This window comes from Heterodontus francisci, chromosome 34, assembly GCF_036365525.1.
Source record: "Heterodontus francisci isolate sHetFra1 chromosome 34, sHetFra1.hap1, whole genome shotgun sequence".
Taxonomy (NCBI): Eukaryota; Metazoa; Chordata; class Chondrichthyes; order Heterodontiformes; family Heterodontidae; genus Heterodontus; species Heterodontus francisci.
In genome coordinates this window covers 43,962,955-43,977,526 of record NC_090404.1, presented here as the reverse complement: position 1 = coordinate 43,977,526, position 14,572 = coordinate 43,962,955, and the positions used below count along the sequence as shown (strand labels likewise).

The 14,572-nt window shown below is 46.3% G+C and overlaps 2 protein-coding genes across 4 annotated transcripts in view; one reads left to right on the top strand and one right to left on the bottom strand.

The window, feature by feature from the left end:
• Nucleotides 1-14,572, top strand: part of LOC137349426 (histone-lysine N-methyltransferase PRDM9-like) — a 46,081-nt gene that overhangs the window by 20,234 nt on the left and 11,275 nt on the right. For 2 of the 3 annotated variants that reach the window (XM_068014937.1, XM_068014939.1), the window contains exon 1: nucleotides 13,341-13,516. The exons of the other annotated variant lie outside the window; for it this stretch is intronic. The gene's annotated coding sequence lies outside the window, so the exon portion shown is untranslated. Of the gene's footprint in view, nucleotides 1-13,340; nucleotides 13,517-14,572 lie in introns of those variants that run through there. 3 annotated transcript variants of the gene reach the window in all.
• Nucleotides 1,408-14,572, bottom strand: part of LOC137349428 (zinc finger protein 420-like) — a 30,127-nt gene continuing 16,962 nt past the window's right edge. Inside the window, exon 2 of the mRNA XM_068014942.1 lies at nucleotides 1,408-9,349. Within this exon, the coding sequence (XP_067871043.1) occupies nucleotides 8,281-9,349 (1,069 nt within the window). The 3' untranslated portion in view covers nucleotides 1,408-8,280. The remainder of the gene's footprint in view (nucleotides 9,350-14,572) is intronic.

Below are 14,572 nucleotides of genomic sequence, written 5' to 3'. Positions count from 1 at the left end.
TTCCGGTGTTCAGAGGACCATCCAGCAGAGGGCTAGTGAACTGTAAGGGACCCCCACCGAGAACAAAAAGGGACAGGCAGGCACAAGGCAAGGCAAAAGTTTATAAAGGGAAGGAGAAAAAGTGTCCTGGAGGGCAGGTTAAAGGAAGTCCAGGAGGAACCCCAGATGAAAACTCTTACTGTCCGGTCAGCCAACCCCAAAAAATGTGAAAGGTTAGACCCCACATCCTCCTACATAAATGCAGACATGAGACGCACCCCACCAGAGTTGATAACAGCATTTACAGGAACATGCAGGGACAAAAAGACCTCTGGGGGGGGGGCAGAGAAATCGCGAGGGTGATGTCTCACCTAGTCGAAGTGCCACAGGGGAGTGCAGCAGAGTTTGCCCAAATACCTGCAGGCAGGAGTGTCCCAGAGGACAAAGGGGGGATTAGCGAATAATCCTCCCCCAGAGTCAGAAAAAAAAGTGAACTACCAATCCCTGAAGTCAAAAGCCTCTGCATGACTCATCAAAGCACTGAAAGAGAGTTCACGATAGACCCGCCCACTACTGACTCTCCGGAGGAAAAAAAATCCAACTGAGGGCTAATTGAATCATTGAGCCCCAGCCAAACTCCCCTCCCCACCCCCATGGCAGCCATGGAAATGGGCAAATGGAAGCAAAACCTCCCCACAAACAATCACATGTTCATTGGGATGCCAAAAAAGGGGGCGATTTTAATAAGTTTTATTATTTGTGAATGAATGAGAGAAATGCATGTTTTTTTTTTCGTATACCTTATATTTTCTCTCCACAGGTACTACAGATAAAATTGGTTGTCGGGGCTGTTACACAGTTGGCTCTCCCCTTGCGCTTGTCTTTTTTCCTGCCAACTGCTAAGTCTCTTCGACTCGCCTCACTTTAGCCCCGCCTTTATGGCTGTCCGCCAGCTCTGGCGATCGCTGGCAACTGACTCCCACGACTTGTGATCAATGTTACAGGACTTCATATCACGTTTGCAGATGTCTTTAAAGCGGAGACATGGACGGCCAGTGGGTCTGATACCAGTGACAAGCTCGCTGTACAATGTGTCCTTGGGGATCCTGCCATCTTCCATGCGGCTCACATGGCCAAGCCATCTCAAGCGCCGCTGGCTCAGTAGTGTGTATATGCTGGGGATATTGGCTGCTTTGAGGACTTCTGTGTTGGAGGTACGGTCCTGCCACCTGGTGCCAAAGATTCTCCGGAGGCAGCAAAGATGGAATGAATTGAGACGTCGCTCTTGGCTGACATACGTGGAGCAAGGTACTGAGGACACAGGCCTGATACACTCGGACCTTTGTGTTCCGTGTCAGTGCGCCATTTCTCCACACTCTCTTGGCCAGTCTGGACATAGCAGTCATTGAGTATGCTTAAAGAAAAGATTGACAATTTTCTAAATACAAATAACACAAGGGGATATGAGGATAGTGTGGGAAAATGGCATTGAAGTGGATGATCAGCCATTTTTATATAGAATGGTGAGGCAGGCTCAATGGGCTGAATGGCCTACTCCTGCCCCTATGCGAATGCACTTTAGGGAAGAAAATCTGCCATCCTTATCCAATCTGGCCTAGATGTTACTCCAGACCGACAGGAATGTGTTGACTTAACTGCCCTACGAAATACGAACGTTCTATTCAAGGAGGAGGCTCACCAACACCTTCTCAAGGGCAATTAGGAATGGGAAATAAATGCTGGCCTTTCCAACAATGTCCAAATTCTGTCAATGAATAGAACAATCCTGTCATCTCAGGACCAGACTAGTGAACCTTCATTGCATTCCCTCAAGGGCAAGTATGTCCCTCCTTAGGTAAGGAGACCAAAACTGCACACTGTACTCCAGGTGGAGCCTCACTAATGTCCTGTATAATTGTAGTAAGACTTCTTTACTGTTATACCCCAATCCATTTGTAACAAAAGCTAACATACCAATTGCCTTCCTTGTACCTGCATGTTAACTTTCTGTGATTCATGTACGAGGACACCAGGTCCCTCTGAATGCAAACATTTCTCAGTCTCTCACCATTCAGAAAAGAAACTGACTTTTTATTTTTCCTATCAAACTGAATGACTTCACACTTTACCACATTGTATTCTATCTGCCATGTTCCTGCCCACTCACCTGTCTATATCCCTCTGCAGCCTGTTTGTGTCCTCCTCACTGCTTACTTTCCCACCTAACTCTATCATTAACAAACCTGGATACATTACACTCAGTCTCCTGTTACAGACAGGTAGGAAATGGGATGGCTGGCTTCCAATTTTCACCTCCCAACTGAACACAGAGAGTGCTTTTGTTAAACTAGTGTTTAAGCCACTGAGTGTTTAAGGGTCAAATAAACAGACCAACGACAGATTTTCTCATAGATTTAAAGAAACAAAGGCAACTACCTTTTGCACAAAAACTGAATTGTTCACAACCTTCACCCACTCACACAGACAAACACACATAAGGATAGATAAATAGAAAGGAAAAGGTAAGATGCAGTTAAAGTCCCAAGTGATGTAAGATTTTGTGGTTTGCAAAAGCCTGTTTAATCGTCTTGGGAGGAATATCTTTTCAAAGGTGCAGGCCTGGATGTTTGTGGTCTTGAACTTGTTGAAGTGTTGCAGACTTCTGGTTTATTTCTGCTCATGGGGATTTCAAAGTCACCTTGCAATTTCTCTCTGCCTAAGTTGTTCAAAGTTGGTTTGAAACTGTTCTTGCAGACAGGGCACCTTTGCTTGGCTGGTCAGCCTCACAGCTTCTCTGGCTGGAAGTATGGCCTTCAGTCTCTCTCTATAAAAAAAAAGTCTTAGCTTGATTTCAGTCATGTGACCAAAGAATGCTCTCCCCTGCAGGGTTTATACAATGTCTTTGAACGTGCACCATTGTTAAAAATGGGATTTGAAGATGGCTCATCATGATATCGTGGTGTTAGGCCACACCTATTATTTTGGCTTTTGAATCCACAGTCTCCCTCTCTGCCAGGGTCTTTGATGACACAATTGTTGAAGACAGGAGCTGCTTTGCTGTGAATTGCCTGTTACCCATTTTCATGCCTTGCCAAGGCTGGACCAGATGTGATGGGTTTTGGTCTCCAACAGCCCAGATGTATTCTGTATTACAGGAGGGGAGTCACTTGACCCTCTACCTAATCTTGTCTGCAGCAATATGTCCATGTTTTGGAGTTTAACTCACCAGTTCATTTTTTATAGTTCATAACTGCTCCAGTTCACTTCATTTTTCATCCTTGTTCCTTCTGTGAGTGTAACAGCTGAATCTGGTTGGGTTCTGTTCTACACTCTCTGGTTCCCCTCTCTCTGAAGATGCTGACTCTCTCTGTGTGTATGTGCTTTCTCCTCCTCCTCCGACACTCTGACCCTCCCTGTCCATTGTAACATCTCCAAGTTCTGGTGATGGGCTCTCACTGACCACTCTCCATTTCTCCTCCTTATGCAGATGCTTCCTGATCATCATTTCATATAATCATACACTCAGAAGGAGGCCATTCAGTCCATCATTTCTGTGCTGGCTCGCTGAAAGAACTATCCAATTAGTCCCACTCCACCAAACCTTCCCCATAGCCTTGGAAAATCTCCTCTCTGAAGTTTTTATCCAATTCCCGTTTGAAAGCTATTATTGAATCTGCTTCCTCCACTCTTTCAGGTCATGCATTTCAGATCAGAGCAACTCACTGCCGAAAAACATTTCTCCTCACCTCTTCCTGCTAGCTTTATTGGCCAATTATTTTAAATCTATAACTTCTGGTTACTGACCCTCCTGCCAGTCGAAACAGTTTCTCCCTCTCTACTCATTGAAAATCCCTCATCATTTTGAACATGTCTATTAAATCTCGCCTTAACCTTCTCTGCTCTCAGGAGAGCAATCCCAGTTTCTCCAGAGAACTGAAACCCCTCATCCCTGGTATCATTCTAGTAAATCTCCTCTGCACCCTCTCCAAGGTCTTGACTCTTTTCTAAAGTCTGGTGCCCAGAACTGGACACAATACTCCAGCTGAGATCTAACTAGTGATTTATAAAGGTTTAACAGAACCTCCTTGCCTCTGTAGTCTAGGTTTCTATTTATAAAGCCAAGGATCTGGAATGCTTTTTAAACAGCTTTATCAATTTGTCCTGCCACCTTGAAAGATTTGTGTACAGGAACCCCCAGGTCTCTCTGATCCTACACTCTGTTTAAAATTGTACTATTTAATTTATATTGCCTTTCCTCATTCTTCCTTCCAAAATGCAATACTTTATACTTTTATCATGAAATTTCATATGCCAGGTATCTGCCAATTGCACCAGTCTGTCAATATCCTCCAGAGATCTGGTACCATCTTTCTCAGTGTTTAGCAATCCTTTTTCATTTACAGACGCTCCCTCTCCAGTCTCCATCTTTCTTCCATTTAGAGACGCTCCCTGAGCATTCCCAACTCTTGTTGTTCCTCCTGGAGTTTGCCACTTACACTGCACCTTCCGGCCGGGGTGAACCCGGGAGCCGCTCCCACCACCCCCACCCCTCGGGATTTATTAACCCGTTCCCTCCACATCTCTTACTTAGCAGTTCACAATGCCCGGTTGATTTACATCATCTCCAGACCAATAAGAAAGAGCAGGGAGGGGCTGGGGACCAAGCTGGAAGTTTGTCCTCCAACCAATCGGGGTGAATGAGGGGCGGGGCTTGTAGTACGGAGTGGGCGGGACTGAGATTGAATCTCCCTCATTGGCTGAAACTCTGCATTATTTTGAAACCTGATTTCTTTCAAACTCCAGGAACAAACTGGTCCTTTTCTGTTGTGGTTTTAAACAGATGAGTCCCTGTGGATGTGGAGCAAACATTTCAACATTTATTAGTGAAATGAATTCATTCAGGACAGACAGCAGGGATTATTTCAGGAAATAATCTCTGTTTCTCTTTGAACTCTTCCCTTGGAGAACAGTGTGAATTAGTGGAAGGATTCACAGGCTGTTTAACGCTCCTTCCATGGCTGGAACCATTTGATTCCAGCCTGATCTGTTAATCAGTCTTTAACTGGGAGAGTTTGATGAGCTCCCACAGCTCACACAATGGGGGTAGACAGTCACACTCACCAGACACAGCTATAAACTCCCTGTAAATCCAACCCTCTGATTTTTGTTTTGTAACCATCTTTCCATCCAATCTGCTGCCTGGTCCTTCACTCTACACAGCCTGATCTTGGTCACCTTGCAGATTGTACATACTGTTATGGATAGCAAGCTGGTTACAAAAGAGAAAACAGAGAATAGGGGTTAAGAGTAGGTACTCAGACTGGCGGAAGGTGGGAAGTGATGTTCTGCAGGGATTGGTGCTGGGATCACAGTTATTCACCATTTACATAAATGATTTAGACTCGGGAATTGGAAGTACAATTTCAAAATTTGTGAATGACACCAAGTTGGGAGATAGAGTTACTCCTGAGGAAAACTGAAAAGATGCACAAAGATATTGAACTTGTAGACCGGAATGTAATTGGCAAATGAATTTCAATACAGATAAATGTGCTGTAAAGGGATCGAGGATACAGATACACAGACCAATAAAAGTAGCAACAGGTTAAAAATGCCATAAAAGAAGCAAATAAAGAATGAGGTTTCATTTCTAGAGGGATAGAACTTGTATTGAACCTTGCTTTGATCACACTTGGAGAACTGTGAACAGTTCTGGTCTCTATTATCAAAAGAATATGGAAGCCCTGGGAAAAACTGCAAAGAAGATTTGCAAGGTTGGTCCGAGAACTGAGATGATATACTTTTCAGGAAAGGCTGGAGCTCTTTTCTCAAGATAAAGGAGATGGTTGATGGGTGATCTAATAGAGATCTTGAGGCTTAGTAAAGGGTTCTACAGGGTAGATGTGTAGAAAATGTTTCCACTGGTGTGGATTCTAAAACTAGTGATAAATATCAGATAGTCACTAATAAATCCAATAGGGAATTCAGGAGAAACTTTGTTACCCAAAGAGAGGGAAGAATGTGGAACATGCTACCACAGGGAGTAGTTGAGGTGAATAGCAGAGATACATTTATGGGGAAGCTAGACAAGTACATGAGGGAAAAAGGGATGGAAGGATATGCTGATCGGTTCAATGAATTGTTCACCATCTTCTTTTCCAAAGATCTCTTAGCTTCTCTAATGGCTGCTTTTGTCTCCCTCAATTGTGGGTGATATTTATCAAAAAATTTCCCAGATCTTGCTAGTGACAGTGGAGAAGTAATGAGACTAGTGTTGTACCTCCAGGAAGCAATCCCTGCACTCCAGGTCCCACTACCTGGTGGGACATCCTGCCCCATGTGCCCAAAGATCTGCAGGTCGTGAATTGGCCTGTTCAGTGACCTGAAGACCCATGGCAGAAACTTTGAGTGGACGTCATCCTCAAATCGAGGGACAGCCGACGACAATCTCTACAGTAACCAGTTTGTGCAGAGTTTTCAGAAATTATTTCAGACACACACTGCTGTGTAAATGGAAGCAAGTTTCAAATTCCTATTGACAGACCAATGTTTTTGCTGCAGACCAGCGACTTGCCAGCTACTGAACCTGCACCATTAATTTTAAGCCATGTCAAATGGGCTGTGTCAGTTCTCAGGTGGTCTCTGCTAAGATATCCCATGACTGCAAAAACAAACATTGGGGAATTGGTCATGCGCAAGAACATAAGAAGTGAGAGCAGAAGTCGGCCATTCGGCCCCTCTAGCCTGCTCCACCATTCAATAACATGGCTGATCGGTTTGTGTCTCGGGTTCCACATTCCCATCTACCCTCGATAACCTTTCATTCCCTTGCCTAATGAGAATCTATCTACCCTCGCCTTAAAAAATTCAATGACCACACCTCCACCACCTTCTGAGGCAGAGAGTTCCAAAGTTGCACAACCCTCTGAGAAAAAACTTCTCTTCATCTCTGTCCTAAAAGGGCAGCCACTCATTTTAAAACACTGTCCCCTAGTTCTGGACTCACCCACAAGAGGAAACATCCTTTCCACATCTACCTTAAGACCGTTCAGGATCTTATATACTTCAATCAAGTCTCGTCTCACTCTTCTAAACTCCAGTGAAAACAATCCCAGTCTGTCCAACCTTTCCTCATAAGACAACCTGCTCATTCCATGTATCAATCTAGTAAACCTCCTGTGAACCACCTCCAACACATTTACATCTTTCCTTCAATGAGCAGACCAAAACAGTACACAGTATTCGAGATGTGGTCTCACCATGTCCTGTATAACTGAAGCATAACATCCTTACTTTTATTTTCAATTCCTCTCATAATAAACGATAGCATTCCATTAGCCTTCTTTATTACTTTTTGTGACTCATGCACTCGAATACCTAGATCCCTTTGCACCTCGGAATTCTGCAGTCGTTCTCCGTTTAAGTAATACTCTGCTTTTTTATTCTTCCTGCCAAAGTGAACAATTTCACATTTTCCCACATTATACTCCATCATCTGCCAGATTTTACCCACTCACTCAACCTATCTATAATCGGTCTGCAATCTTATGTCCTCTTCACAGCATACTTTCCTACCTATCTTTGTGTCATCTGCAAATTTAAATACAATGCCATCACTCCCCTCATCTAAATCATTGATATAAAAAGTTCAGGACCCAGCACAGACCCCTGCGGGACTCCACTCATCACATCCTGTCACGCAGAAAAGGACCCATTTATGCATACTCTGTTTTCTGCCAGCCAGCTAATCTTCTATTCATGCTAATACGTTACCCCCTACACCATGAGTTTCAACATTGTGCAATAACCTTTTATGTGGCACCTTGTCAAATGCCTTCTGGAAATTCAAGTACAGTAGGTCAACGGGCTCCCCTTTATCCACAGCGCATGTTACTCCTTCAAAGAATTCCAATACATTGTTTAAATATGATTTCCCTTTCACAAAACCATGCTGGCTATTCCTGATTACCTTGAGTTTTTCTAAGTGCCCAACCACAGCCTCCTTAATGATCGATTCTAACACCATCCCCACGACAGACCTGTGTATACACACACCTCCTTTTTGGCCATTTACAAAAGACTGACACACTGAAATTGTGAAGGAGTATGCAGTTCCACCCACTTGCTTTCCTGGCTGAAGTTCATTTCCACCAAGGTGTAAGAAAATAAAAAATAAAGACAAGTTAAAAACAGCTTTGCAGTAGTGCATCAATAAAAAATGGAAAGGGAGAAGCCAATGGTAGATTTCCGAAACCCCAATGTCGGTAATCTGCCATTTGGCAGGAAGTTCTTATCCCCGAGTTACTTGTGAACTCGCTGGTGTGTCAGTAGGTGGGATGACCGAGTGAATCCCTTCCCACACTCTGAGCAGGTGAATGGCCTCTTCCCAGAGTGAACATGCTGGTGTGTCAGCAGGTCCGATGACTGAGTGAATCCCTTCCCACACTCTGAGCAGATGAACGGCTTCTCCCCTGTGTGAACTCGCTGGTGTCGCAGCATGGTGGATGACTGAGTGAATCCCTTCCCACACACTGAGCAGCTGAATGGCCTCTCCCTAGTGTGAACTCGCTGGTGTGTCAGCAGGTTGGATGACTGAATGAATCCCTTCCCACACTTGGAGCAGGTGAACGGCCTCTCCCCAGTGTGAACTCGCTGGTGTGTCAGCAGGTTGGATGACTGAGTGAATCTCTGCCCACACTCTGAGCAGGTGAACGGCCTCTCCCCAGTGTGAAGTCGCTGGTGTGTCAGCAGGTGGGATGACTGAGTGAATCCCTTCCCACACACTGAGCAGGTGAATGGCCTCTTCTCAGTGTGAAGTTGCTGGTGTGTCCGCAGGTTGGATGACCGAGTGAATCCCTTCCCACAATCTGAGCAGGTGAATGGCCGCTTCTCAGTGTGAAGATGCTGGTGTGTCAGCAGGTCCGATGACTGAGCAAATCCCTTCCCACACACTGAGCAGGTGAACGGCCTCTCCCCAGTGTGAACTCGCTGGTGTGTCAGCAGGTTGGATGACTGAATGAAACCCTTCCCACACTCGGAGCAGGTAAACGGCCTCTCCCCAGTGTGAACTCGCTGGTGTGTCCGCAGGTTGGATGACTGAGTGAATCTCTGCCCACACTCTGAGCAGGTGAACGGCCTCTCCCCAGTGTGAACTCGCTGGTGTGTCAGCAGGTGGGATGACTGAGTGAATCCCTTCCCACACTCCGAGCAGGTGAACGACCTCTCCTCAGTGTGAAGTTGCTGGTGTGTCCGCAGGTTGGATGACCGAGTAAATGCCTTCCCACACACAGAGCAGGTGAATGGCTTCTCTCCAGTGTGAACTCGCTGGTGTACAGTGAGTTCAGATGATTGCCGGAACCCCATCCCACATCTGGGACTCTTGTCAGTGTGAACATGTTGATGGGACATCAGTTCAGCAGAACCTTGACAGCAATTTCCACAGAATGGTTATATAAAAGTTCTCTCGTCATTGTGAACCCGCTGGTGTGTCAGCGGGTAGGATGATTGAGTGAATCCCTTTCCACACTCGGAGCAGGTGAACGGCCTCTCCAGGGTGTGACTGCATGGATGAGTTTCCAGCTCAACTGAATGATTGAATCCCTTTCCACAGTCCCCATATTTACATGGTTTCTTCCCAGTGTGACTGCACTTGCGTTTCGACAGGCCAGATGATCAGCTGAAACCTCGTCCACACACAGAACATGTGTACAGTTTCTCCCCACGGTGATCGCTGCTTTTTCCTTTCAGGTTTAAAATCCAGTGATATTCGGGTTACGATAAATTGGGTGATTCCTTCAGATCCTGATCTGACGTTTGCTTTGCATTTCACGGCTGCAATTCCTCCCCTTCTAAAACCCTGTGAACTTGATTTAAAACAGAAAAAAAGAGTGTGAGAGAACCCACAAAAAAACAAAGGCAGGTTGTGAAACGGAACTGAATGAATCTGGTCACTTATGGGACCAGCAATAGGAAAAAGTGACCATGAAAGCTGCTGGATTGATGTACAACCCCAATTGGTTCAATAATGTCCTTCAGGGAAGGGAACCTGCCACCCAGTCTGGACCTACACAAGACTCTGCCCTCTATAGGAGGACAGAGAGAGAGGGGGAGGGATGGAGGGGCAAGGAGAGGAGAGGCATTTTATATATCTACAGCTCGATCAGAACTCTGGCAGAACCTCCCAAACCCTCAACTTTCATCATCGAGAATGACCAGGACAGCAGGTGTATGTGAACACCATCACCTCCAAGTTCCCCTCCAAGTCACACACCATCCTGACTGTCTGACATCCAGTACTGGATGAACAGAAATTTCCTCCAATTAAATATTGGGAATCTGAAGCCCTTGTCTTAAGTTCCTGTTACAAACTCCACTCCCGAGCCACCAACTCTATCCGTCTCTCTATGGAAACTGTCTGAGGCTAAACCAGACCATTCATAAATTTGGTGTCATATTTGACCCTGAGATGAGCTTCCGACTGCATATCAGCACCATCACTCAGACCACCTATTTCCACCTCAGTAACATCACCAGACTTCACCACTGCCTCATCTCATCTGCCTCTGAAACTTACATCCATGTATTTGTTACCTCCCAACTTGACTATTCTAACACATTCCTGGCCGGCCTCCCACATTCTACCCTCCGTAAACTTGAGATCATCCAAAATTCTGCTGTCTGTGTCCTTACTCAAACCAAGTCCTGTTCACCCATCACCACTGTGCTCACTGACTGACACAGACTCCCAGTTAAATAGCACCTCAATTTTTAAAATCCTCATCCTTGCTTTCAAATCCCTCCATGCCCTCACCCCTCACTATCTCTATAATCTCCTCCAGACCTACAACCCTCCGAGAGATCAGGGCTCATCTAATTCCAGCATCTTGTCCATCCCCAATTTTCATTGCTCCCCCACTGATGGCTGTGCCTTCAGCTGCCAAGGCCATAAGCTTTGGAAATCCCTCCCTAATCCTCTCCACCTCTCCCCCTCACCTTCCGTGCTTCAGACACTTCTTAAAACCCACCTCTCTGATCAAGCTTTTGCTCATCTGCCCTAATATCTTATGTGGCTCAGTGTCAAATGTTACTTTATAACACTCCTGTGAAACACCTTGGAACATTTTATTGCATTAAAGGGGCTATATAAATACAAAGTTGTTGCTAACTTGGACATATATCACCATTCCTTCATCATCACTGGGTGAAAATCCTGTAACTCCTTCCCTAACACCATTGTGGGAGCACCTCCACCACACAGACTGCAGCGGTTCAAGAAGAAGGCCCACCATCACCTTCTCAATGGGCAACTGGGGATTGGTAATATATGCTGGTCTGGCTAGTGACGCCCATATCCCAGGAATGAAGTGAAAAAAATCTACATATTTAAAATGGATGAAAAGCCTCTATGGAAATACTTAATAAAAGAATACTCTTTTACACTGAGTGGTTGGTGTCCGTTTAGCAACCTCATATCCCCTGGAATCTACCTCCCTTGACACTTTCACATTGGAAATTGCTGGGACCGATGAGGCTCAAAACTACTCAGGGTTAAATCCAGCAGCTGCTCCTGCATCTCCACTCCAGATCAAACTGATGCAAAAAGACCTACAGAGGAGGTGAGGGTCTTGGAAGGACATGATTGCACTAGAGACGGTGTAGAGGAGATTCACCAGGATGTTGCCTGGGCTGGAGCATTTCAGCTATGCAGAGAGACTGGATAGGCTAACGTTATTTTCCTTAGAGCAGAGAAGGCTGAGGGGGTACCTGATCGAGGTATACAAAAATTATTAAGGGCATAGATAGGGTAGATAGGAAAAAACTTTTTCACTTCGCGGAGGTGTCAATAACCAGGGGGCATAGATTTAAGGTAAGGGGCAGGAGGTTTAGAGGGGATTTGAGGAAATGATTTTTCCAGAGGGTGGTCGGAATCTGGAACACACTGCCTGAAGGGCTGGTAGGGGCAGAAACCCTCACAACATTTAAGAAGTACTTAGATGAGCACTTGAAATGCCATAGCATACAAGGCTACAGGCCTAGTGCTGGGAAATGAGATCAGGATAGGCTTGATGACCAGCACAGACGTGGTGGGCCGAAGGGCCTGTTTCTGTGCTGTATAACTCGATGACTCTATTACTTCCACATCCGACACCCACCCCGATATAAAGCGGCTCTTAATTGGTCCGTTAGTATTTCTAGCTCAGTTCTGTGAGCAACGCCTGTAATAAAACAACAACAAAATACTGTGAATGTTGGAAATCTGAAATAAAAGGAGAAAATGCTGGAAATACTCAGCAAGTCGGGCAGCATCTGTGAAGAAAGAAATTGAGTGAATGTTTCTGGCGCGTCAAGCCACTGGAGCCTGCAGCCTGGAACTCGGAGTGGGAGGAGGAAGAATGAGGAGGCAATATAGTCCAACACTCACAGCAACCTACAATCCACCGACATTACCAGGATAGGGAGACAGAGTTCAGCAACACGACTCCAGTAAAACATCCCAGGAGGAAAAGGGGGAGCAGTGTGTGTACCTGCCCTGATATCCCCCTCCCCAGGCCTGTCAGTCAAACCCTCCACTCCTCCCAGTCCACAGCTCAGCCTATCAACTTCCTGCACCTTGAGCCAGCCCTGCCCAGGTGTGGCCCAGTCCAAGGGGAGTCTTTGTGGAACCAGGGAGTGGGGGAGGGGGGACCTCCTGCCCTGTGCTGTGTCCCAAATGGTTCCTCCCTCCCTCCCCTCCCCCAGGCCCCTTTATAACTGAGCTCAGTTTCCTTTAAAGTTTTCTCCTTTGATGTTACACTTTATTAATCTTTAATTCCTCCAAAAGAGCTGGAAATCTGGCGGCCGTTAACCCCGGGCCTGTCACCGGGAGAAGCCCCGCAGCTGCCGCCCAGCTAAGTAGAAACGCGGAACCGACAGCTTCAAATTGAGGGTACACCGGGTATTTCTGAGGCCCACCCGCCAGCTCCTTTCCTCCCTCCTCCATCCGGCCACAGTGCGAGTCACAAACTTCTCTCCATCTCTCACTCACCCTCCACATACTCCAAAAACTGTTACATACTGCCCCTGCGCACTCCGTACTTGGATCTCCCACCAGCGACCTCTGACCTGAAAGCTCACAATGTCCGGGTGATTGACGGCAGCTCCCGCCCATTAGCAAGAGGGGGCGGGACTAGAGGACAGTGGACAGTGCCACCGGCCCGGTTAATTGACGTCAGCCTGCTCTCCCGCTCCGATTGGATGGAGGACCCTCCGCCCTTTCAGGCCGACAATTCCACCCCCGCTTTTCCTATTGGTGCACAGCAGCCGTCAATCAGCGGGCACGTGGCGTGTGAGCTGAGCATGCGTGGCCGGCAGGGTCTGAGGCAGAGAGCGCTGTTGCAGCAGGTGAGAGGGAGGCGGGTTTATGAAGCTCGGGGTTCGCAGGTTGCAGAGACACCGAGTGTGGAGGCAGGAGACAATCTAAACAGCGAGATCACAAGATCAACCCCCCGGGTCGCAGCTTCTACCGCTTCCCTCCGGCCCGAATCTCAACAAAGAACAGGTAACATTGAAGGAAAGCCCAAAGTTTTCTATAGGCATTTAAATAGTAAAAGCGTGGGAAATGGAGGAGTGGGCCTGATTAGAAACCAGAAAGTGGATTTACACATGGAGGCAGAGGGCCCAGCTGAGGTATTAAATGGATACTTTGCACCAGTCTTTATCAAGCAAGAAGATGCAACCCAGGCAATGGTGAAAGAGGAGGTAATTCAGTCATGAAAAGGCTTTAAAATTGATAAAGGGGATGTATTACATAGGATATCTGTACTTAAAGTGAATAAGGGACCAGATGAGATGCATCCAAGGATACTGAGGGAAGTGAGGGGGAAGTCGCAGAGGCACTGGTCATAATTTTCAGTCTTTCTTATACTCGGGGGTGGTGCCAGTGGACTGGAGAATTGCAGACGTTACATCCTTGTTCAAAAAAGAGTGTAAAGGTCAGCCCAGCAACTACAGGCCAGTCAGTTTACTTTGGTGGTTGGAAAAATTCTAGAAAAAATAATTAGGGACAAAAACAATCATCACATGGACAAATGTGAGTTACAAGATGCACTGCAGCAATGCGCCAAGGCTCCTTAGACAGCACCTTCCAAACCTGCGACCTCTACCAACTAGAAGGACAAGGGCAGCAAATACTTGGGAACACCGCCACCTGCAAGTTCCCCTCCAAATCACACACCATCCTGACTTGGAACTATATCGCCGTTCCTTCACTGTCGCTAGGTCAAAATCCTGGAACTCCCTAACAGCACTGTGGGTATACCTACCCCAAATGGACTGCAGCGGTTCAAGAAGGCAGCTCACCACCACCTTCTCAATGGCAATAAGGGATGGACAATAAATGCTGGCCTGGCCAGTGACGCCCACATCCCATGAATGAATAAAAAATTTAAGGAAAGCCATCATGGATTTCTTAAGGGAAAATCATGTTTAACTTGGAGTTTTTTGAGGAGGTAACAGAGGGTTGATGAGGGCAATGCTGTTGATGTAGTGTATGTGGACTTTCAAAAGGCATTTGATACAGTGCCACACAACAGACTCGTGAGAAAACGTCTCGCGT